The sequence below is a fragment of the Ischnura elegans genome, chromosome 7, assembly GCF_921293095.1.
Source record: "Ischnura elegans chromosome 7, ioIscEleg1.1, whole genome shotgun sequence".
NCBI classification, from domain to species: Eukaryota; Metazoa; Arthropoda; class Insecta; order Odonata; family Coenagrionidae; genus Ischnura; species Ischnura elegans.
The window spans coordinates 113565164-113592236 of NC_060252.1; the positions used below are offsets into that span (position 1 = coordinate 113565164).

At 39.3% G+C, this 27073-nt stretch overlaps 2 protein-coding genes across 3 annotated transcripts in view; both read right to left on the reverse strand.

Annotated features, from left to right (window-relative positions):
- LOC124162866 (DNA-dependent protein kinase catalytic subunit-like) overlaps positions 1 to 13966 on the reverse strand; it is a 299017-nt gene extending 285051 nt beyond the window's left edge. Inside the window, exons 1-2 of the mRNA XM_046539551.1 lie at positions 13915 to 13966; positions 13597 to 13794 (exon numbers count right to left, since the gene is read on the reverse strand). Coding sequence (XP_046395507.1) covers positions 13597 to 13765 — 169 coding nt within the window. The 5' untranslated portion in view covers positions 13766 to 13794; positions 13915 to 13966. The remainder of the gene's footprint in view (positions 1 to 13596; positions 13795 to 13914) is intronic.
- A 3200-nt stretch (positions 13967 to 17166) lies between these two features.
- LOC124161924 (polycystic kidney disease and receptor for egg jelly-related protein-like) overlaps positions 17167 to 27073 on the reverse strand; it is a 241807-nt gene continuing 231900 nt past the window's right edge. For both annotated transcript variants that reach the window (XM_046538185.1, XM_046538186.1), the window contains exons 38-39: positions 25019 to 25577; positions 17167 to 17354 (exon numbers count right to left, since the gene is read on the reverse strand). In XM_046538185.1, coding sequence (XP_046394141.1) covers positions 17251 to 17354; positions 25019 to 25577 — 663 coding nt within the window. In that variant the 3' untranslated portion in view covers positions 17167 to 17250. The remainder of the gene's footprint in view (positions 17355 to 25018; positions 25578 to 27073) is intronic.

Consider the following 27073-nt stretch of genomic DNA (forward strand, 5'->3'; position numbering starts at 1 on the left):
TCATTAACTTAACAAACATTGGCACCGACTCCATGGGGCCTGAGCTCCCTCAAAAATTTGTTATGTGGGTGAGGAAAAAATGTGTCAGGCTTGTCGATTTTCCACGGAGGGTCCACATATCAAGATTTGAGTTAACAGGGTTCTAATGTTGATTGTATAACTCTTCTAAAATGCTTAAAAAACTTAAAACTCACTACTTATAAAATTTCCCAGGGCTATATCCCCAATTTGGGCCCCCACAATATTTTTTATAAGTCGGCATCCCCCTTAACAAATAGGGTACACGCAAGGAAGACGCCAGTGAAACATCACATAATGGATGACAAAAGTTTATTGATACTAAAGAGATAGAGGAAAAAACTCCAATTACTCATGTACTTAATTATTCACACTTTTTCCATAAGATTTAACATCTTTAAACAACAAAACTGGTAGGTACTTTAAAAACATTAACACTTTCACATTTAAATGTAGCATATGAGATTTTCATTGCCACTCAAAACTCCCCCTACTCGATTTTTCCTCTATCCCTGCCGATATGATACGAGTCACCCACACTTCGCCCTGTGTTCTTTTATAGCAGAAGGGGACAGAAAAAAAAAACAATTTGATTAATTATACAGTTTCTTCAATGGAAATTTTACATGAAAATCAACAAGCTTGAATGGTGAAACCATTGCGAAGTCTTCAAGTGAACTATTTCTTTTAACAAATGACCTGTGATTTATGCAGCCTTATGCACAGTTGAATGACTAACGGAATGGAATGGAATATTTTTGTCACACAGTTGTGCACAATTTTTGACCCTTTCAACAATTTCAATTAAACACAAAATTATCACAATGAGCTCATTCATCAATGTTCAATTTTATATTATTGCCAATAATGATAGTTAGAAATTATTTCCCCCCCTTTTATTACAGGCCAGGAATTGTGTATACTTTGCAAGCACTCTCAGAAGCTTTGGATGGATGCTATGGATGGGAAAGAACCAGTAAGTGCATGGCTCTCTCAAGTGGCTGCGCTTCACTCTGCATTGATTGTGTCGAAAAATTGGTGAAACGTGTTATGTCTTCTCTTTTCTATTTAAAATTAAATCTTTATCACATTTATTGAAGCTGTTATAATACACATGGAAAACCTCTGCTTTCACACCATGTTTTCCAATTGGGCTTGTCGACATATGTTTTCTTCCACTGATGACTGCCACAGAGTCCCCCACATTTGTTTTGAAGATGTGTCCCCCACATGAGTTTGAGAAATAAAGAGATTTTTCCATTTGTCACCTATTTCTCAAGCTCTATGTAGGGAAAATTGGACAGCCTTAAAACATTCCCAGATTAGTTGATCACGTCACGAACTCCTGTTGAGCATGTCACCAACTCTCAGCCTTGTGCACAGTCTGCGTGTGGTTTACTCTCAGGCAAGTGATTTCCTCCCAAATAGAAGATTCTCCTTTACCAGGTGCATGAGCTGCATCTCTGGTCATGTTGTCCACTACTGCCAAGGGGGGGCAACGACATTTGCATTTTCATTTTTTTAATACACACAAGCAAACGGCTGAATGGGGAAGATTTCATTTTTCGGGGAATCTTTTTGTTTCATGGGTAAGAGTTTTTCATTGCAACAAATTCCCCATCCATCAACTGAATTCTTCTAGTAAATATTGGATGAAGGACTGAGTGAATGACCCTTTTTTTGAACCACAAAGCAAGCATGCGTTGGATTTACTGCAACTCCCAAGTCCCAAAATAAAACCATTAATCTCCATGGTAGCTTATGTGAAACCAGGGATGTGATTCAATATGAAAAACACTTGGAGGTCCAACGTCAAGGCTGGCTCGACACAGCCAGTGCTAGAATCAGATCCAACGCTGAGTAGAGCTCAAATTCACTAGGCACTGCATTTATATGCTTATTACGTGTTGCAAGAACAATAAAATAGATAACAATCAATTATTTATTTTATCCTAAAAATTAATTTGGAGCAGACAACTTGACTTTTGAAAAATTGGACTGCAAAGGGTTTAAGTACAAAATTCAAAAGTTTCGGACCACCTTCACCTTAAGGTAGCTACGAATCTGAAGGTAAAAAATGGGAGGGCACAAAGCCATCTCAAATGCAAAAAGGCACATACTCAAGGAAACACCACCCAACTGAAAAGGTTTTGCACCATAAAGTGGATATGGTTTTGGATCTTACCTTCTATCTTCTTGTATGCGTATTGGCTGTTTTCACAATCTGGTATTGAAATCAAATTATTTAAGCTTGCCTGTTAATTAAATTAGAGACCAGACAAAAACAGAGGAGTAAGCATAGGCTTAGCATTGGGTGTGGCTGGGATCCTAAGATGGGAACTAACCCCATTTAGGGATTAGTGGGCACCAAAGGGAAAGAATGCGAGGAGGTTGAAACAGGACATTTTGTCAGTAAGAAGAAAGCAAAATATTTTTACTAACAGGCAAAGAGGGGCTGTGGGGGAGGGGTCAAGGGTAAATGGCCTGGAAAATGCTATTGTACACAAGAGGGACAGAAGAAATGAGAGGAACTGGTCAGAGCCTAAAGGGATACTCAAACAATAATAATTTTCAAGATTCGACATCGGGTGATGGAATAGTGAGGACAAAGAAAATGGGAATTTCAATGGCCTGAATCGAAGACCAAGAGATAATGAGAAGTGGGTAAAAAGCTGTGGATAATGAGAGGAAAGAGCAAGGGGTGAAGGGGAGACAAGAAGCGAAAAGGAAGCAGGGACAAATGGGTTCTTAACGCGAGAGGTGAGCAGCCAGCCAGGGGGAGGAGAGGGTGCAAAGTAAACTGAGATGGGACAATAGGGTGGTTTCCTATTATTTTTTTATAAGCCTAAATCGAAAGATTATTACTCCTGGAGTATTTATTTCACGCATTTAGATTTTTAAATGACCATATCTATTTTTGCGATTAAATAAAAAGTGAGAGAAGAAATAGTCCTGCACGGGTGGCTAAGGGAGCTATGACACCCCCCCCCCCCCCCCCCCCATTGGGTCGAAACACACACATCAGATGAAATCGAAATTTTTGGAGGTTGCCACTTCATAAAAAAGTATTTAGTAATATTTTCTGATATATTTACCTACTTTAACCCATTACCGGCCGAGTAAAGAAATACTTGAAAATATATAATTTTTTCTCTTCATTTTACCTAATAACATGCTAAATAAGGTAAATTGAAAATATGGGCCTCCAAAAAATTTGCTTATGGTAAAAAAAAATGTTGCGCTTTCGCAACGTTGGCCGAATCCGGTATCTGTATGCAGTTATGCAACCCGCATTACAATACATTGCCGTCTCATAGGAATATGCTGTTTTTACTGTCGGATATAATCCTATACCTTTTTATGCCACGTATATGACAAATATCGTCATATTGGATAAATAAAATCCTTAGATATTATGTTTCCAATGAGATGTTGTTGTTATTTGACCTAAATCCACTATAAAATAGACTTGCTTTATGGTTTGAAAGAAATAAGTCAAAGCGAAAATTTTCTCAGAAGAGCATGTATTTCACATTTTTCATTGACTTTAATTTTATCATTGCAGGTTGAATTACAAAAATTAATGGCTAGTTATGAAATACTCAAGCATTTGGGGTGCAATGGAACAAGATTTTGTACATTCATACATGGTTTGGCTTTTACACTGTTTCGGCAACTACTGAAATTTTTTTTAACTCTATGGCCAAATTCGTCCTTTCATGCTTCACGAATCCGCGATGAATTACATGGCCTAATTTTTTCTATGTTTAAGGACGCAAATTGTATAGGGGTACGTCATCTACTGACTGATTCACTTCACTTTTTAGATGCGTCCCTGCTAGATACAATCTGAAGTCTACCAGTGAAATTTACTTCCGTTACATAACCTGTACAATCTCCTGGCGTTAGTGCAAACGCTGGCCAGTGAGTTTATAAGCTAGGACCTTTTTTCCCCTCAATTCTAGAGTGGTAATTTGCATTTGCATCATCAAGTAGGTCTACACCTCCCATGTATTTACTATACTCCCCAATAACACGAATAGTATTTTCTTTTATTTACATAGAATAGTATGTGAAATAGTATTTTCTTTTTTCTGCTGAAACTTTTCCCAGTGCCCAATGGAAGCGAAAAACTTGTATTGCTGTCTACAGGGACAATCTAGTTATCATTCCATCGAACAATACTAAGACCTTTATCAAATGTTTGTTTTCATGTTCCTCTCGGTTTCACGTCGATGGTTTTATTATTTTCTATCAGGCACTCCTCCGTTATATTTTCATGGATGGCTCCAGTGACAAATACAGTAGACTCTCGTTAATACGAACAACGTTGTTACGAAGTTCTCATTATTACGAAGAACATCGTTGGTCCCGTCGAAAAGGCCTATCCAAGCTATAGTAAAAGAAAAGTTATTACGAAATTTTCGTTTTAACGAAATTACGAACCTAAGTCCCGGTCCCGGCGGTTACAATATGGACTTTATTACGAAGTTCCACGCATAAGTCACGGCATTTATGTGGATATTCACTACACTTAACTTTTAATAATCGCACCACGTTTAAGTTCTTCTCGTGTTGTGCCTAAGAGCGTCAATTATGGTTCTTTATTCAGTTTACACGCTACATCATATAACAAGCTTCATTCATGTGAAGTCATAGTGACCCACTCATAACTGTTTGTAAATTGGATGTACAGTCAATCCTCTTCTTATGCACATTCAATTTACGAATTTTCAGAGGTACGATCATTCAAAATTTTCAAATATCAAATTTGGCCGATTCTACGCGGTGTGGCGCTGGGAAACTTTCACTGTGGTCACAATCTGAATAAGGTATCATTGAATCCGGTGTGAATTTAGCAACTGTTCAGCGTTTCACCCGTTCTTCATCACCGCGGGGCTCAGCTATTTTTTCGGCTCCGGATGCATCGCAGGCCCCGCTAGATCAGTTCGCCACAATCATAAGTTAGCGCATACGTGTAATACAGTGTTGCATTTCGCAGGATAACAGTACTCCTCGATAACTTACATACAGGCCGGCTGGCGAGGGTTGTCCGATTACGGCACAATAGGAGAGGCGGATAATCCTGCGCCAGCACGGTTTGAAGCCAATCGCTGTCCCCCAAGCGCACCTCACACCCTCGCCTAGTCATACAACGTTGTCAAATGCATAAACAAGCACCGAAATAAGCCTGATCTACCAAAATAAGCCCATTCTTCAAATCACAAGAACAAGTGATTATTCCTCTAGGTCCTTCACGCTCCTTGTCCCTTCCGGCTCTTTTCTTCACGGAACACTTTGTAAGCGTTTCCCTTTCTTACCTGGCAGCCTTGCCCCCTACCCAGACCTAGACCATTTTGTCTGTTACTGGACAACTCTCGTTGGCCGGACTGTAATTTTATCAACCTAGGAACAAGGTCTTGGGACACATCAAATTTGAATATCGGAGTTCATGTATTCGGGAAGATATCAACCCTCGATTGCGTCATGGCTCAGTATTCTGTTGAAAAACTGAAACGAATTTTCCTGTTTACATATATATATTTCCGCGTAATTTAATCGCGTTTATAATACACTATTTTTTTCGACGATTCCTACAAGAAAAGTTCTTACGAACTTCGTTATTACGAACCTCCGGTTTTTCGGTCCCATGAACTTCGTAATAATCTAGTCTACTCTATTGTAATCTACTGTAAGAGTCTACTGTAATCCTTTTTCTTTCAAAACAAAAAATAACCTTCAAGATGAAAAGAAGTTATCGAAAAACATAAGATGATTCGAGGGATCAGGGATAACCTTGAGAAATTCCAAAATAGCACTTCAAAGCCTAAATTTCGATGGAAGTAACGTTCTATCGCCTGGTTGAACCCTAAAACCGTCTGAATAACATAAGCACCAAAGTTAAGAGCAAAATCTAAAAGGCTTGTTTTAAAAGAACATTTATGCAGTGTAGTGACCAAAGTAAGGTACCATTTGCGCATTATTTCAAATGTATGCGCAAATATTCCGAATTGTAATAATTTTTAATTGAAGTCCTCAAATGGAGGTCATAATTTATAAATCAGTCATTTTTGTCCAGACAGGAATTGTCCGAAAAGTGAAGATTATTTTTAATTAATCTAAATATGTTTTGGTTCAATCATTTCCGAACCAAATCCACGCCTTATCGTCTTCTTTTGACCAATATCTTGCAGAAGTCGGTTGTATCGCTGAATCGTGAAGAAAGGAAGGACTAGTTCGGATTGAATGTACAAAGTTTTGTATTCCATTGCACCCGAAATGCTTTTGTGTAATTGATAAATAGTCATTATTTATTGTAATTGAATCTGTTGTGATAAAAATGTCAATTAAAAACTGGAAAATACGTTATCTTCTGTAAAAATATTCACTTTGACTCATTTCTTTCAAGCTGTCATGCATCTCTAATTTATATTGGATTTAGGTAAAATAATGTAGCATCTCACTGGAATGCAATATCTAAGAATTTTAATTATCAAGTATGACGATATCTGTCAAATACGAGGCATAAAAAGGTGTAGGATTATATCTGACAGTAAAAACGGCATAATCCTATGAGACGGAAATATGTGGTAATGCGGGTTGCAAAACTGCCTATAGATACCGGATTCGGCCAACGTTGCGGAAACGCAACATTATTTTCCGGATCTGATTTTCACTTAATGTTGACTCTCTGACGAAATATAAACTTTAATATCTATGAATTGAAATTTCTACGTCCACATGGACGAATAAAAAACTTAATAAAGGGAATAGTTACTCTTAGGAAAAATTATTTATCTTGCTTAACAGGAGACTCGAAAATTGACACATTTTGAGTATTTTTATAAATATCGAAATACTTATTAAATGTCATTATAATCCCACTAAAAATCAGTTTAAACTTGTTTTTATTGAAAAAAGTGAATTCTACTTGAATAAAATTCAGTTGAAACATTTTTTTTGCATTTCTCAATAATGTTGCGTTTTCGCAACGTTGGCCGTAAATGGGTTAATGACTTGAAATACAAATAAGCCCTAAACTTGGAGCTTATTTCACAAGGTTTTGGTATGTTACAATTTGGTGGCAGATATAGAGAGAGGCCTATAGCCCATTAGGTATCCAAATTACACTAGGTAGAATGGTAATTTTGTTTGGACCCCTCCTACTCCTGTTACCCCCCAATTACCCGCCCCCACCCCCATTGTCCCTATCCTGGATCAGCCACTTGTCCTCTTATGCTCTGCCAAATTCCTATAATGTTCTGGACAGACAGCAAACCATTAGCCCGGACCCCATTTAGCTTGAAAAACACCCCTTTCTACTCTAGTGTTTATTAAAGTCCTTCATTGTTTGTGGGAAAAAGGTATTCCCATATCTGTCAGTTCGGCAAGACATCTCTCTTAATTTATCGCTTCTATCGGACCTGGAAATATAGTGTGGCTCTAATATTATGTTCTCTGTGTCGCTCTTACGGATATCCAATCTCAATTGTTCAAGCAATCTAAGCCTAGCGTGCAGCCTCCGAGTCTCCAATGGCTCCCAGCCTAATTCGCTTAACATCTGAGTAACGCTGTATGTACGCCCGGAGCAGTTTTTGACGAACCACGCAGCCTTCCTTTGTATTTTGTTCAGTTCGCGGATTAAGTCTTTCTGCACCGGATCCCATACGTTCGCTGCATATTCAAGGTGCGGTCGGACGAGAGCGAAATAGCACCTTTCTGTTCGTTTCTCATCTGAAAATCTTCCCACAATACGCTTTACAAATCCTAATTTCTTTAGGGTTATGCCGCAAGTATATATATTTATATATGTGTTCCCCACATAAGGTTCGAGGTTATCGTAACTCCCTGGTACTTCACTTCGCCTATTGCCTTTATGTTAATGCCATCCATGAATATACTGAGGAATCAATGGAAGAAATATCTATACAACATTATGGGATAACTGAACAACTACAATCGATTAAGAATAGTAATTCTTCGGGTCCAGAGGGAATACCCACGCGTGTCCTCAAGGAGTTAGCTCCACAGATCGCACTTTACTTAAAGATCATATTCAAGAAGTCACTCTGAGAAGGGAAGTTACCGTTAGACTGGAAAATTGCAAGCGTTACATCCATATTCAAAAAGGGAAACAGACATGACCTGTCTGATTTCATTAACATTTATTACAGGCAAGATACTTGAGCATATCGTTGTTAACAATATCATGACTTTCTTGGATAGACGTAAGTTCCTCCATGACTGTCAGCACGGATTCCGAAAAGGTAGATCATGCGAAACACAGCTTGCGCTCTTTCTTCACGACGTTCTAAAATCTGGTGAATCGAAAAGACAAGTTGAAGCACTATTTCTAGATTTTAAGAAAGCTTTTGACATTGTACCTCACAACAAACTTTTATACAAATTACAGTCATGCGGATTAAACGAAACAGTTGTAAACTGGAGACGCGACTTTCTCAGTGATCGTAAAAAAGGTAGTTCTTGACGGAATTAGCTCTGATGTTGTAAAAGTTACATCAGGTGTTCCACAAGGAAGCGTAATAGGCCCCCTGTTGTTCATTATATACATTAATGATCTCTGCTCCTGCATTAGCAGTAAAATACGTTTATTTGCTGACGACACTGTCATCTATCGCGAAATTAGTGATCATTCTGAATATGAAATTCTATCATCCGACTTAAACAACGTTCATTTGTGGAGCCAAGAAGGGAAATTCGAACTTAATACGAGCAAATGCATGACGGTACATTTCTTGCGGAATTCGTCCAACTCTAACCAAGTTTATGCAGTGGATGGCATTAACATAAAGGCAATAGGCGAAGTGAAGTACCAGGGAGTTACGATAACCTCGAACCTTATGTGGGGAACACATATATATATACTTGCGGCATAGCCCTGAAGACATTAGGATTCGTAAAGCGTATTGTGGGAAGATTTTCAGATGAGAAAAGAACAGAAAGGTGCTATTTCACTCTCGTCCGACTGCACCTTGAATATGCAGCGAACGTATGGGATCCGGTGCAGAAAGACTTAATCCGCGAACTGAACAAAATACAAAGGAAGGCTGCGTGGTTCGTCAAAAACTGCTACAGGCGTACAGACAGCGTTACTCAGATGTTAAGCGAATTAGGCTGGGAGCCGTTGGATACTCGGAGGCTGCGCGCTAGGCTTAGATTGCTTGAACAATTAAGAATGGATATCTTTAAGAGCGACACAGAGAACATAATCTTAGAGCCACACTATATTTCCAGGTCCGACAGAAGCGATAAATTAAGAGAGATGTCTTGCCGAAATGACAGATATGGGAATACCTTTTTCCCCCAAACAATGAAGGACTTTAATAAACACTAGTCCCAACTTCATTAGGACACTTCATTTTTTTTTTTTTTTTGCTGTAAACGGCTGGTGTCCTAACACCCCCTGCCACACGCCTTTTAGGCGGCTTGCAGGGTATTGTGTAGATGTAGATAAAAATTTCTGTGAAGGTACCATTGAGTTAGGGATGGGTAGAAGGGTTGTAAGTGGCAAAGAGGGTTCTCCTGACACCTGGTGTTTCTCCTGCTAAGCAGGCCCCCTCAAAGGAGAAACTGGCATTTCTCTTTCCTCCGCTCGGCGAGAGGAAGAGGGGAGGCCTGCAAAAGCATGGGTGGGTCGGGGCCATGGTTGGGATGGAAAGTGTTCTCTGGGTGTTTGGGAACTCTGCCTTCCTAGCAGCAAGGCACTGGAGAGATTACGGACTGTGGCAAGGGAGGAGCTTGTAAGATCATTAAAATTTGGAAGTCTTTTTTCCTAGGCTGACACGTGAGAGCTAATGAATTGCACAGTTAGAATTTCCAGTCTGCCTCATCTCGTTTGGGTCTAATACTAATAACACAGGCCTGCATTTTTACAATTCTACCATTTTTTTAAGTACTATTGATGGAGAACCATGTATTTTGCTGAATCCAAAAAACGCCTTATTTTTACTAGATTGAGTCAGGACTTTTTATTTTTTAAATTCGCCGTCTGTCAATGTCTAAACTGTCACATATGGAAGAAAATCGAAAATATAAGACACAATATATGTGTACAAACGTGTGAAATACAACTGAATGTGCACATACCTACTTTTCTAATCAATGCATGTACTCCTTAATACTTTCATTATTAGATATATCATTGGAAATTATATTAACACTCATCATCACTAGTCAACAATCTGAAGATTGGTTTGACACAGCTCTCCATTCCTCTCTCCTATCTGCTAACCGTTTTATAGTGACATATTTCTTCTCTTTTACACATCCTTCATAACCCTTTGTCCTATGTTACTCATTCGGGGCCTTCCCTTGCCCTTCTTCCCTTCCTCCTGTCCTTCTACGATAAGCCTTCATCAGCCCATCGTGCCTCAAAATGTGGCCAACTAAGTTGTCACGTCTTCTGCTCAACATTTTTAGGAGGCTTCTCTTTGACTCGTTGCCACAAAGAACACAGTACATATGTGACCCATGCTATCAGGATGTTTCAAAAATTGGGGACTGAGAAGGCAGGTCACGTGAAAAGAGGGGAGCTGGCCAGAAGGGGAGGGAGGAAGCTATTCGAACGAAACTACTTCTTATTGTTCTCAGGTAACTGGAAACTTTTGCTCAACTTCATAGAAAGTTTTTCAGGCTATAGAACTCCGGGCTGAATCTACTCCTACTCCCCATTACACTTCCAATTTACATTTTTAACAGGGATACTACTTCCATGCTTATAATTTTAAAAAAATGTCCAAAATACTGTGTTTTTATTTTGAATTCTGTGCAAAATACGAATATTTCAATCGTACAAAGATACCTCATCAATTACCAAAAGTCATTGTTACACTTTTGCGCCCAATTGGTGACTCATTTTATAGGCATCCAGAAACTGGCAGCTTTGAGGAAGGTTGGCTGAAAAAGGTCAATGGAAACGAAACCCTAGGGCGGGCTCGCGGGGATACACTCCTGGGGCAGGGACTGTAAGCGCTAGCTTTTCTCCTCTGCACCCAGAAGGAAGAAGACGGGAAGGAACAAGGAAGGAGGCGCCGCCGCGATGAGAGCCCGATGACGCCTCCGGGGAGGGGATAGGCAAGGAAGGGAAGGGACGAGGAATCCCGCACCGTCACAAAGGCGGGCGGGTCCTACTACTAACGAAACCAAGCGAAACGCAATTAATATGTTACGTGTCCTAGTGGATTTTCCTATGAGAATGAAAAATCCATCAATCGAATCGGTAGATTACTGAAAAAGGTCAGTTGGCGAGAAAGGGAGAGGGGTGAAACACGTTTCTATATTCCCTTGTAACTTAATATTTAATTCCGAAAGATGGCTTGTTGGGTGGCCAAGGAGGGGAGGGAAAGTTTAGAGGGAGGACTGATGGGTGAGGGATGGTGGATTTTGGGAAATGTGGGACGTAGTTACTGTTCTACAGCGCTGAGGTTCTTGCGATGGTAGTTCCATCTCTTGGCGAAGATTCACACAATGCGCCTGTTGTGTTTAGCCTTAACACTTTGAGTGCTGGCTGCTAATTTTAAAGCCCTACTGAAAAATCCGGCCATTTTTACTAAATTCGTAATTTTTTTAAACATTAGCATCAAAAATATATTCATATCGATGAGTATTTCAATATAAATGGACTTAGGTCTTCTCTATGAATAAGTTGAATAACAATTATCGCTAAATTTTAAATGTATGCTTCAACAATGAAAATCTACTGTTTTTTTTTAATAAAAAAGTTACAACAAATGATATACCGCCATAAAATGCATAATATTTTTTTATTAGCCTCAATTTGAACTATTTAAATCATGAAAATGATATAAAAGCATTGTTCCAAGCATAGCATTCAAAATCCTGGATGACAAAAAGGGTCACTGCACCCTCAACGAACGGTTCTTTCCTCCAAAGAATTTTCACGCAAAGTAGGCTGAGATAAGGGTGCCTGTAGCTACAGACGACTTTTCGTCCTCAAGACATTAAACGAGCTCTTTTTCCATCAAGCAGTTGATTTTTGAAATAACAAAACCACTAAGCAGTAAACTGGAAAAGTACCATGGGCGAAACATTACAGCTTCACGCAAACAAAGTCAATAAAATAGACGTAATATTAAGTCCGTGGCAATCTTCAGAAAGATTAACAGGACATAACATTACGTCCAGGGCACGCAAAGTGTTAAGATTGGACCAGCATAGACCACAAAATGTCATCAGAAATCAACTTCGGAGCCGCTAACCAGGGAGAATTTTTCGCCCTGAAGACAATGGCAGAGAAGGCCATTGAAACGTTGGCGGCAATATCCATCCTGACCCTGCTGATTTCCCGAGAAAACTTCATCAATAGAACAGGTACTATTTTATTTACATTCATTCACACGAGTTGGGTGATTACACGGCATTTTCGTGTTCATTCACTCATTCATACATTAACTCTTTCAGTTAATGTACAAGGCAAACAGGACTTCATTGACCTTCATATGCTGTAATCAATTATTATGTTCCATGCCCAAACATTATACACCAGGAACAAAGAGAGTTTTAATATAAATATAAGTAACATATTAATTTAGGGCGGATTTTTAATTATTTGGGAATAATAATCATCCTGCACCTCCAATTACTGGTTTCTTGGAGCTACCTTTTCCTTCTTCAAAATGAAATTATAGAATAAATTCATCATAATTTTTTCTGAAGCATTTACTGAACAGTAAAAACAACATTATCCATCTTGTTATTTTGTGCCTTAAGGCCAGTTTAAAAGGTACATTAGCTCGAACAAGTTAATGTATAAATGTATGAATGCAAGAATGAACGCCAAAATTCACTCTGTAACAACCCAACTTGTCCGAATGTATGAACAGAAAATAGAACCTGTTATAATTTGACTCGTGGCATTCATAAATACGCTCCCCTTATGTCCAACAAAATCGTTCATGCAATTCAACATTGAATAATACATGTTATTGTATCGTGTAAAGAGGCCTTAAGAGATTTAACGGCCCAAGAGGGATTCCAATGAGGCTCAGGTACTTCTATGCTATTCATCAAAAAACTTTTAAATATGAAAGATACTTATATAGATTTTCCAATAAAAATACATATCTCAAAAAACCTAATCTTAAAATTTACCAAAATTAGCAACACTAAAAACAGCAAGAGTAGGCTACGACCCATCAAAATGTGTGGGTTAGATAATTGTATAGTCGATTCTATATTATCTTTAGCTTGCGAAGTTAACCTTGAGATGATAACTCCACTCGCACGAGTCCACGATAATAAAGGGGAACGGTTTCAACAACACAGAACTCGTAAAAATGCATGTACATGATATAAAAGATGATATGAGCTTTTAAAGCTATCGTATGATTTAAATGGCCACACACAGACGGTCTATGTGCGCGATAATACACTCCTAGCTCATGCATTCGCCAACACAAGCACTAACTCAAAAATCCGACGTAGTGTTACATAAAGATCACTCTAGAAAATAATTCGATTGCATTCCTTCGTGAGGAAATACACAGCATACCGAAGGTAAGAAAGGTAAACTTAGTATCACTTGCAACAAAAAATTACCCTCGACATCGTCCGGGACAGCTTCGTCATTGAATACGCTGGTAATGTTCTTCACGTTCTTTTCAACCAGGTAGACATCATCAATTGAATGAGTTTTCTTGCAACCATCAAAACTCTCGCAACCATTCTGCGTCAATTCGGTAAGCCATTCCTCCAACCGGGACGCCATTGCTATCAAAATCAGCCACTACTGATAAACTAAGCAAGTTTATAGAATTCTTTAGTAGCGAATCCAAACAGCAGACTTCGCCGTAGACGTATGAACTTAAAAATATCATTACTATAATGCAATTTCTTGAAATACATGATGTAACTAACCACTCATTCTCCCTCAAACCGTTCCCGCCAATTCAAACTTGTTCACTTCTCACAGGTTCAAAACAAAGGATGTAATCGATACAGTGGTCGAAGTCAACACCTCGACCGATCGACCGATTTATGCGATTAGATGTGGGAATTTTGATTCATTGTTAAATGAGTAGGTAGTGATTTTAATGGTTCAGCTGTAATTCATTATTATTTATGCGGTACGTTTAACATTTAGACCGTTTTTCACGGTGAATTTTCATTCGAATGATCTTGAGAATGAAATCATTCGCGTGATCCCTTGAAACGTCTGCTTTACACACTGAATGATTCCGGCGCAGAAACGATCCAGTTTTTTAATCATCATAATGGATTTTAGATATTTAAACAGTCTTATTCCGATCGCCGTCATAGAAAACTACACTAAAGTGCGTTCCACATAGTTGACACTATGGGATGTTATGGAGATTCGTTTCCTATGCTAATCTCCATAAGGCCGGGAGTGCGGTGCAGCCAATATCTCATATATATCAATATCATACATTTCAATATCTCATGTAATACGATTGTAACAGAAAGCTGAATTACAAATGTATAGTAAATTGTATTTCTTTTGTGATATAACTGTATTACAGTGGCAAATACAAGAGTCGTCATACAAGTGTTACCCCCCTATAGTAGCAATGGATATCCATACAATATCCATAGATCAGTGGCGGCTGGTGGTAATTTATCTAGGGTGTGCATTAGAGCAGATATAGGATGATTTAATTATATTATGTTAATGCTAATCCATGAGCATCATATTTCGTCGTAATAGAATACATCGCAAGCAAAACATATAACTGGCATATTATAACCTTAAAATTGCATGAACAGAAATAATATTAGCATGAATGAAAATAATTTTTCTAAACACGCCTTTACAAGTGACGGTAGGCGAAATTCATTCTCCTTTCCTTACACTCTATGAGGAAGTAGTGTAGAAAATGGCCCTACAGATGACTCTGTAGACGGACTAGGATCCTGGGCGCAGGTAGTGTACGTGGCGGCTATACCCGCTACACCACTACACTACCTGCGAGTCACTCACCAAAAACATGCGCCTGCGCACTCGCATCGTTTTGAGTCTGCTCCCTTCACCCATTTGAACTGCATATACCCCCCCGCATACTTCGTCCCGCCAGAGCACCCTCAAGCGATCGCATAGACCGAAAATGCGCCTGGTCAATGCCTTTGGCCCGGCGCGATGCCACTGGATCGCACACTTGTAGAGCGGTGAATTCGAAAAGGAGATAGCTGTAGCATTCATGTTTCTAGCATGTTCAGACAGGATTTTTATCCTTCTCGTTGCAAAGGAATAGTTTTCTTTTATAATGCATTCATCTTTGGGTGTGCACTTGCTAACATGCGTATACGCACGCGCCGCCACTGCCATAGATGGTTACCAATATCCAATAAGCATTATATCTAAAAGTAATATTGTATGGATATTGATGTGTGCCGGCTTTTTGAAAAAGCATAATATCTAAAATAGTAATATTGTGTGGATATTGTAATTATGTTAATTTACTATGTATTGATTTTTGGATATTAATGGGGATGTAGATATTTCTTTAATTCCATTTGAACATGCGTGAACATAATTAATTAATGCAATGTACACCAGGGATGCAGCACTATGGCACTAGGGCCCAAGTGCCATAGTTAACAGTCAATGGGAAATTGTGAACTATGGACCTGGAATCAACATCGTTAAGCTATTAATTTCTCTATTCAGTGCCACAAAATAAATGGCAGGGTAAATGCCTCTCAATTCATATCTTGGCTTGGAATAAAAATGTGCACGCAGAGGTATCATTGAAACTTTCATGAATTCATGAACTTAAGTTACTTCATGATTTCCTTTTGTTGTAGAGAGCCGCCAGTCGCACTTCTTATTCGTCTCGAGTCAGATCTCAGGAGACATACCAGTCTTTGATTGTATTTTTGTTCTGTATTACAACCATATTACAATTGATTTGTTTGGAGGTTTTGGATTACAATGGTTTTACAAGAATAAATACAATTTGCAACCGCAAAAGAGATTTACAATTTGTATACAAGCAATTGTGCTCTCTGGGTAAGTTTCCCTCACAACCCTGACCACTCTACCCCTCCTCCCCCGCCTACATACTCCACCTCCCCTCCCATTCCTATTGGCATCTGACTTGACGCTACTACCCAATCCCCCTTAAACCTCCCTACCCCCACCACCCAATCCTTGACGCTGTTAACCATTCCCCCAACCTCTCCTCCACCCCTTTATCCCTCTTGACTACTATACATGTACGTGGAAATAATTCCATTACAAGTGCCTGATGACGATACTATGTTATCCAAACCGGTCGCAGTAATTAATAGCTTATGGAACCTGCCATTGTCTTTCCTTTCTGATACATCATGAAGTTCCATCATGTTCCTCTTGACACGTATGAATTCAACACATAATACCCTTTATCATCATCCTTTTTAGATGAAATCGACTTGCTTCCATACATCTAGCTAATGTACGTTGAATCTGCATGCACTCCTGTGCAATATTCATATTTTACTTAAAGATTGGCTGTACAATCGATGACACTTCGTAAATTCCTTTAATAACTCCTTGGGTGTGCAATGTTATTTCATATGGCCCGTGTTATGATGGCCTCCAAGACAGGTCATAATATAATGGCCTATAGGCCATAGCTACCACCCGACTTAAAGTCTTTTGCTAAGATAAGAATTGCTTGAAGCCATACATATGTCCCGAGGCTGTCATTATGATCGATTTCAACTTGTGGCCCGGCCCTATGATGGTTAGAATAGCCCTGCTTCTCAGTGGTGTAATTATGGGGGAGGATGAGGGGATAGATCCCCCCCAAAGCCTCAGAGAAATAAAATTTAAGTTATTTAAAGGTATTGTCTAGTTATGAAATCTAATTCCTGCATCTGCTTGAGGTTAAATTTTTTAGTGCTAAAATTATGTAAAATGTATATCCAGGCATGTCATTTTTCAAAAATTTTCCCGGACCCCCATTGCTTGGGAGGGGGGTAGCCATCCCATCCCCCCTAAAAAGTATATTCCTAGTTACATCACTGCTGCTGGTGGTGGCACTTCTCACTAGAAGCTCCACCACACTCTGGTTAGCCTCTTGTAATCAGTCTGACCTATCATTTAAAATAAATACATGCTCTCCATAGATGGAAACCAGGACTTTAAACTTAAATAAACAATAAGTATTAAGAGGGGAGCAAATATAGAGCAATCTTTATTTTTTAAGCAACATACATATTTCAGCTGAATTATGCTACATCACGACCTTTTCAAAGTATACCTGAGATTTCTTGTTCTGAAAGAACTAGGGTGATTGCTGCCATCGCTTTGATTTTGTGCTCCAATTCCTCACCATCCGATAATTTTAAATGACCTGAAACAGGAAATTCATCTTAATTCTTCTAGGTGAAATAGATACACATGAACTGAACTTAACCTGAAACAAATTATTTGAAATAAAATTGATTCATCAAATGCACTAATGGTTACACCTTTTTAAATTCAAGAAAGAAGGAACTCTAATAACACAAGACACTCTCCCTATTCACAACCCCTATGCCATATGCATTTCCTCTGGCAATTCCAGTGCGTTGTGTACCATGCATTATTCTTATACATAAATGCCTTCATGAATACTTTTAAATGATGGAATAATAACAACATCTAGAGAAGTGCTGTAAATTAGGCCTCCATTTTTGTCATTACTCTGGATGTATGTCGGCCTGGCCGTAAGAAACCCATGAGAAAACGCCAACCTGCTTGCTAATAAGAGCTTTCCTTATTTTTTCCTTTCACCTTACCTCAATGACTTATAATGTGCTCACTGGGACATAATGCTGAGAAAAGTATTCATTGATAATTCCATTCCCACATTTCTCTCTTGCTCTTTATGATGATTCAGGAAGAGGAGGTACTTAAGTATTTTGAATAAGTGGACTAAAGATATTTCGTTTCATGCCACACTCATAAAACTATCCGAATAGCCTCCAAAACCCTGTTATGCCATGGCAATGAGTTCTGCACAGTGAGTGCAAAAAGAACATATTTCTAAGCAAAGAGAACATTCTTCACTGTCAGCCATACATAGGGTAGAGTTTCGAGAGGGCAGACAATGCTCCCCTAGATTACGAGGGCTGGCTAATGACCAATATCATAAGATGCCATACCCATACCCCTACTGCTCAAGTTATTATCATTCCCAAATACACTCATCCATTGCACACCCCTCCACCATTTACTTTAACGAGTCCGTCGCCTACTGACTCATTCGCAACATTGACATTCTGCTGTTTGGTGCTAACTAAAAGAAACACCATTTTACAAAGTAGTAAATCAGTGAAGAACAATGCAGTTTATTGCTGTCTTTACTGTTATTTTGTTTTTTAAACAAAAGTTATGTTGGGTAGTATATTAAACTATAGTTTCCGTAGAGATAGTAAAAACACAATAGCAAAAGGAAATTGCAGCATAAGAGAAAGACCAAATACAATCGAAAGCATAACAGAAGTTTCTTTTGGCTACAACTTTCTCAATGAAATTGGATGAGGACAATACTGCTGTAATTACCAATATCACAAAAGATGACAGGCGAATATTGGCAGATGTAACTACACCATCGATGAACCAACAAACAAATAAAACTGTAAGCCAATTTACTTTGAATCACAATAAATTGTACCTAAGATATTTACAGGCTATCAAGAGTATTCAAATCTCAGGCTTTTGTGAACTTACTATAGGGATGGTAGGATGGGATACCTCGGATCCAAGCATCCGCGCATCATGGCCTTCACCTGACACTTTGGATCCAAATTCACTGAAGAAATTGAACCTGAATCCAAAATTCAAAACAAATGTTTCAGTAAATTTAGCGTCCCATAAGAGGAAGTAGAAAGAGTTCTGATCCTTTCTTCGCATGCACCGTTGAACTGCGATGCTTGACCTACTAGATACCTGTTTAAAACCATAAATTGCCTTATGTAATCGACACACTAAACCTTCAGCTCCTTTCATAACAAAACCTTCAGGTTGCTCCATATAAATAGTTTTCTTTAAGATCACAATTCAAGAAAGCTGCTGTCACATCTAAGTGGGTGATATGTAAATCTAATTCCACTGACAAGGCGATAAACAATCTTAGGGCAGGATAACTGATTACAGGAGAAAAAGTTTCAAAATAATCAACTCCATACTTTTGACTAAAGCCCTTTGCCACCAACCTGGCCCTAAAACACTCCGATTCTCCAGCTGCATTCACCTTTTGTTTCAAAACCCACTTACATTTCATTGTTTTCTCACCTTCAGGCAAATCAACCAGTGAAAGGACCCCGTTTTGAGTTATCGCTTCCCATTCTAGCAGCATGGCTTTCCTCCATCCATCTCCATTACTACTTAAAGCTTCTTCAACTATTCGAGGATTGCTATATGAAGACAGTGGCCGATTGCAAGCTGAATTAATTGATAACAAAAATAAGACATGATCAGGGAATTCCTTTTGCACTAGATGTCTGAGTGGATACATCCTTTCCTCCCCATGATCAACTATTTCCATCCCTAGACAATCACTCCCTGACTCCACACTGTAAACTACACTCACTATCTTCACAATCTTCTTCTAATCCTCAATACTTGTAACACATATCAATTGTCTCATTTACACTTGCCCCAACTTCTAGCTGGGGATTGTGAGTAACACTCCCACAACTCCCTGAAAAACTGGGTAAAATGACTGAATTTCTAAAACCTCTATCTGACGGTTGACTTTCCCTAAACCTCTCCTCAAAGAATATCACATCCCATGCCTTTACTTTCCATCCCCTATTTTTGTATGAAGATTTTCACACCTACTTTTTTCAATGTTGGTGGTTGCTTTCGGGAAATGCTGCGTCGGTAACATTATCTGTTTGACATTTCACTCCTCCAACTGGGAGTGTTCAGTTGCTTGTTGTGGGCATTGGTTAAATTCTGCCTTCGAAACAACTATTTCCTATACAACGGGGTAATATATGAACAAAAAAGTGGTGCGGCAATGGGTTCCCCGCTTTCTCCCGTAATAGCCAATTTATGTATGGAGTTTTTTTGAGAAGAAGGCACTTGACACGGGTGAAGAGCATCATGCTGGTTAAGATATGTAGATGACACTTTTGAGATCCGGCCACATGGGAAAGAAAAACTTGAGGCATTCCATGAACATCTAAATACAATACATTCAGACATCAAATACACAAAAGAACTTGAAGAAGGAGGTTGTCTCCCTTTTCTAGATGTCCTGGTTAAAAGAAAAATGGATGGAAGCCTAGGCCATTCATTGTACAGAAAGAAGACCCACACCGACAGGTATCTGAATTCGACATCGCATCACCACCCACAACAAAAGGCCTGCGTCATGAAAACGCTAACCCAACGAGACAAAAATCATGTGTGATGCAGAGCATATCAGTGGTGAAATGTGACACCTTATGTGGGCACTGAAAGGTGATGGTTACAGTGTCTCTTTCATAAAAAGAGCAATGAAAGAAAGACAACTGCCTTAAGATGATGATCACAAGGGGAAGAAGCCATTAGCATATGCTAAACTTCTATGCATCTCCAGAGTCACCGATAGAATTGCTAGAATCCTTCAAAAAGGCAACATGAAGACTCGCTTCTGCACAGTGAAGAAAATTAAAAATATCCTACCTTCACTGAAGAATAGCCATCCTCCCCTTCAATCCATGGGAGTGTATGAGGTTCCCTGCTGCTGCGGCAGAAGATACGTGGGACAGAGCAAGCGTTCTATCATCTCCCAAAGGTTTAAAGAGCGTTAAAACTACATCAGTGGGACGCATCAGCGGTCGCTGAACATTAAGCCTCCAGCCCAGGGCATAGAATAATGTTTAACGCTACACGGGTATTGGCGAAGACGGAAGAATGTCATCCGCGTCTTATACGTGAATCCGTCGAGAAAGCGTAAAGGCCAAAAAACTTCAATAGGGAGGATGGATACAACCTCAGCTGCATACAGAGAGGGTTCCTGGCCCAATCTAATTACCAATGGCTGTTGCTTTCCGTGTAAATTCAAATAGGGTCAACAATGGGTTAATGAACCCTATAAAAGCTCGGGACGAGAACGGTTTCCCTCCCATTCTCTTGAAAACGCTCCCAGTAGTGAAACGTCGAGCAGATAATGTTACCTACGCAGCATTTCCCGATATCAACCACCAACCTTCCCACATTTCTCAGATCTGCCAAGAAATACCCCTTTAAAACTTCACAGTACCCAACAAAATGGTACTGCTTGGATGAGGCATCCAGCTCTTTCGCAGCTGCTTAGCATCATGACCATAGGCAATACACCCAAACACAGATGACTAAGGTCACACTCTCAGATGACTAAGGTTAATCTTATGGCCAGTCAATCTCTCTTCGAGCAATGCATTCCTAATTCCTCCAGACGGTGCTCTATTTTTCAAATACACGGAAGTGCAACATGCCTCAAGCCAATAGCATTTAGGCAAATTGCACTCGCATGCTCCTTGCCCTCTCTATTTAACTCTGTTGGCTCTCTCTGCCAGGCCATTCTGCTCAGGATTACATGGGATTGTTGTTTCATGTTTTATGCCGAAAGATCTAAGCTCCCTCTGTAAAGCTTGGCCCATATACTCAATGCCATTATCTGTTCGTAAACATTTAATTCTATATCCTGTTTCATTTTGCACTCTAGCTTTGAAGGTTTTGAAACATTCTAGAATTACATGAGACTCCTTAGTTTTGAGGAAAAAAGCAAAAACTTTCCTGGAGCAGTCATCAATGAACATAAGCATATACAATTTCCCTCTTATGCCAGCAGGATCCATTGGCCCACACAGATCAGAATGAACAAGGCTCAATTTCTCACTCATCCTTTCTGTCCATGACCCCGCTGTAAATGTTTTTTTTACATGCTTTCCTTTTACACAGGACTCACAAGGTTGAAAAACTTCACCAACAGAATAAATCACAGCATTAAGGAGTGTACCACAGAAGGTGTTGAATAAACTCACCGAAATCTCATAAACAATCGTACTTACAGTTTTCTTTTGTTTCCATGGTATTTAGTGAAGTGAAACAGGTAAAGAGTCATTATCAGGCACAATTTAGTTAAGTATCAATATGTATAAGGAAAGAAATGGGAGATTTTCAATTTTATAAAATATTAATTCCCCATTTTCCGTGATTTTATTCCCATTCTTGTATTTTTTGATCGCCGAAGAAAGCTGTAAAATCAGTGTAACTAGTCTCAATCTATATGATTGGTATGCAGTGGAAGTTTTTGGATAATTTTGCGAATACATCATGCCAACAATATCAGTTTTGTCCAGTTTTCGAATGTTTAACCACTACATCAGATGGAAAATTGGCCGAAAGGTTCACTGAAATATGGCATGATTCAGTGGTCGAAGATATTTATCCCCATTGGAGATGAAGTCGGCTTTCGTCTTTAACATCGCACCGTTTATGGACAGTCCTGCAGACCTTAGTGGACAAAACAACTTGAATAGTGGAGATTCCATTTGCGGTCCGATGCCGCAAATGTACTGGGGAATTAATCATATCTGTCACATTATGACAATGTGCTAAAGATCCTGCTTCGAATTCTTCCCCATATTCTCTAAAGTACGCTTCGCCCACGACTCACCTAGAATGGATTTTACTAGGGTTATTCGTGGACACAGCCGACATATTGGGCATTGAGACTTCCCTGGGACGCAATCATTCCGGTAGTGTAGTGAGTCAAGTATCCTGCAGTGAATCAGAGGCTCCACGGATCAAGTCCCAGTGACAGATGACTCGATGCTGCACACACATTATAAACATTTTTATGATCTTAAAACTTTGCAATACCTATAACAAGGTCCATAGCATGTTGCATGGCTGTTGAATTCTGACTTGCTTATTTATTTCTCGAAATTCAACTACTGCATTGCATAGCCATTTGGGCAGTTGGCTGTGGAGTGAATTTTGAATACCTATTCTGCATCGTCCAGCCCCGCTTCGACAGCCTCATGCCCCCAACCTCTTAGACCCCTGTAGAATGGGACATAAAAAAGGCACTTGCATTTTAGACCTTAAAGCGAGTGTGTCGTTGTTTCTCTCTATCCTTCTCTTGCGAACCAGCACTACACTAGAGTAAAAGGGGAATCAGAAATCTTGGTGGATTTGGTGAAAAAAAGGGTTTGAAGAGGGTGGGTTGATGCTGGAAGATCGCTACTTACAGGTTACAGGTTACCTGTATAATGGTTCTTGGAATAGAATTAGGTTTGCTGAAAAGGGAAATTGATGTGGAAATAACTAAGGATCCAACGACGGTTTGCTGTGCGATTTCATTGAGCGGGTGGTAGGAAATTCACCCCTGAGAAATACCTACCATATCTCCACCCCTGAGAAATACCTATCATATCTCCATCCATGTTGGTGCAGGGGCATTGGTAACGAGAGTTTTGGGGTTGATAATATATTGGAAACTTTTTTGGATTAAGGGAAAGTGCCATGGATTGGTGTAAAAGGCCACTTGCAATGGGACTATCGATGCTTGGAACTTACATGTAGTGATTAATCAGGAGAAAGATGATGGGGCAAACAATGGTGAGGAGCATAATATTACTTTGATAAGGCTAACAATGGGTTGGTGAGCTCTAAGGTAGGAGAGCTTTGCATTGTAGGGTAATGCATACCTTTTTCGTTATGTTTGCATGGGTAGTAAATCCACTAAGGTTGAGCTAGGGTAACCATTGATCAAGGCAGAAAATTATGTGGTTGTTTGTTCTCATTGTGTTTGCGTTCTTTAATTATTTTTTGTGTGTGATTTTGAAAGTGTGTCATAGTTAAATTTATTGGTTAGGACTAAAAATGGTGTGATAAGACATTATCCATGTTTTCATGATACACCTTGATGGGTGTGAAATGACAGTGATGACAAAAGGGGACAAAATATTTGCGTTAGTTTCATTTTTTTTCTTTTGTGCCTGATTTTGATTTTATTTTCTTTGTAATGCTTTAAGAACTCACACTTTTGAGCTGATTGTGTTTCAAATTTCTATGTCTGTTAATTTTAAATTTTAGGGGGGAGTTGATGAGCAATGCGGCTGTTGTATTTCTCCCTTCATTTCCTTTCCCATCCAAAGTCACCATTTTTCCTTTTGTTTCCCACGCTCCCAGCCACCCAGCCCCTTCGGCCACAGGAAGTGCTTGCATTACCACGTAAGGTAAGACATGCTGTGAACGTCATATTGTCATGCACCCGAGCCAATAACTGAAGCGCTGACGAGTGGGAGATGGACACTGTGGTCAGTCCGGGTGTGTATGTTAAAGAAGTGAGACAACAAAGCGTGAGTATTCCCCACATGAGTTTTTCCTTTCTCCTGCACGACTTTTCCTATTCTTTTCTGTTGGGTGACAACAACGAGAGAGCCACGACTTACACGACAAGGACTTGATAATTTACAGCATATCCGGGCATTAAATGTAAAATCTCATGAAATGGCATGAAATCTAAAACTCACATGAAATATAAATAAATGTCATGTGAATTTTAGATATCAGGAACACCAATGAAAAACATTGTGCCACAGGGCACAGAATATCATCAAGTAGATAGAGGCATATATAAAAATAGGCATCTAAGAAGCATATTGACATTTTTCTACCAGTATTAATCTAGAAGTATGCCTCTTTCACAAAAATTATGGTCTCACTAGCCAAAAAACTGAGTGATAAATATTGTCATTTATGTCTAAATTTTGAAAGTTCTAGGGGAAAATTTTGATACATATTAGATATTTTTCAATTCCAAAAACATAGCATGTTTAAATTCAGCAAGGACTGAGTAGGTATGCTGGGCATCACAATTTGCTTATTATGAAATGCAGCATCACATAAAATTCCACAATTTAGCCATCAAAGAATGATATCATTTTTTAATGATTCAATTGTGGAATATAATTATATAATCCTTACTACATGAGGGATAACTAAAAGTACACCACTTCAGAGATGAAAGTCAATCATTCCATTGCTCACCTATCCTGTGACCATCATCAGTTGACATCCAAGAGAGCTTTGATGGGTTTCCTCCATCTTGATTTCCTTTGAGCCAGCAAACAGAGAGATTCCTAACATCACAATGGAACCTGTTCAATTTAAATTTGCTCCTGCCATTTCTTGGTGCAACTGTTTCATTCTGAAATTGATGTCCACGAGTAGATGTAAGCCGACCGCCAGCTCTTAGACGCAAATAATCTTGAATGCTGGGCGCAGCATCTTCACCAGAGGTACTTGATGCATCATCCTCTTCAAATGTTTCCAGCCCCAAGTTTTCCTTGCCCTCCTCATCTTCTATGATCTGCTGAGTACCCTCTCTCTTGCTTGGTGATTTCCCTTTCATACGCTTACCATGTTTCTCTATTTGACCTCTGTTTACTTTCCCTTTTGGCCTGATTTTTCCATTAGATACACCATTGTTTTTCCGTTTGAACATTTTGAAACATGATTTGCATGAGAATCCTTTCCTCTGCCAAAATTCTCTCCCGAATTCAAGTACGCCAAACACTTTTTTGTCCCCCTCTTTGATGACTTTCACCTGTAATGAAAAAATAGGCAAGGCTCACTTCAAAAATCACTGCAAACCATGCAATGTCACAAAATAATGCTATCTAGAATTTTTCTACACCTACATCAACATACTATTCCACAAGCCACTGCCACAAGCAACAGACTTGTGGCAGTAGGTATTAGGACAACTCCCACTGATCTGTACGAGAATATAGAAAATTGAAGGTGCATGTTGTAAGATATTACACAACCTGCGTAGGACCTAGAATTATAAAGTGCGTCATTGTTCACGAGAAAAGAGACTACCATAAACTACCTGCTCAGCAAAGTCTGTCTTAATTTTCATTTCAGTCATGCCTGGAAATATAGTGAGGTTTTAAGAAGATGATCTTTGGGTCACTATGAAAGATATTTCCTCTTAGTTGCTCGAGCAATTGCCTAACAAGTAGCTGCTGATAAGTCTCTAGCAGCTCCCAGCCTAATCCGTAGAACAGCTGAGAGGTACTCCCAGCAGTTTTCCAAGAACTGCACCACACTACATGACCACTGCGATGTGACTACAAACTGATCACAGCAACCAACAAACATTAGCAAAAAAGATATCAGAGTAGGGAAGAGTATGATGAATTTGCTATCTGGGTCATTCAAGCATTTCCCCTAGGTGGTCAAAATTACAATTGCCACATTGCTTAGTATTTTTACCAAGTTGATCAGTAAAGTAACTGGATTCACCTAGCTCAGCATAAACCTGATGCAGTTCCATTAAGACTTTAGAGTCTTACCGCTACAGAAATATCTTACTTAGGAGTAGGTGTAAAAAGAAATGCATTCTTTGTACACTTGATAATTAGACTTGTAATAATAGTAATAATGCCAATAACTTTCCAGTTGATAGCTCAGTAGAATTTTACATACTGAATCTAGTGCAATTCACATTAAGATGAGATATATTTATGACTAATAATGAATTGGCGATATAGAAACTCATTTTTGACAAATTCTAAAAAACCTTGAGTTAAATAGATATGTACTTCAGTGGTTAAGATGGAGTGGGGTTTTTGGGAGGGTGATGAACAATAAGGGGGATAGGTTGGGAGAGGTAACGCCATTCACAAGGTTTCCGTTTATTGCAATCTCCCAAATTCCCATGGCATCCTTCCTCCTTCAAGGCTAGTTATTTTCTGTTTCCTTGAAAAGAGCTTTGCAGCTGTGATATATATACACATATACTTCCTCACAGGCCATTTATGCAGTTTAACCCTTGGGCTGTGGGAGTCCACAATTTTAGCTGCCAGCCACGAGTGAAGAAGAGACCCCTTTTGCAGAAGGTGCACCCCCAGCCACGAGGGCTGGTCTGGTTCAGAGTTTAGGCTCTTAGCGATCTTTGTGGTGAGGTAAAGGACCCAAGGGCAAAATATACAGGTTGAAATAAAAATGTGGGGTAAATCTGCAGTTAGTAAAGAAAATGCTCCTGCACTCCAAGGGTAAAAAAGCCTCAGCGTGTGGTGCAGGGAGTGGTGGCCC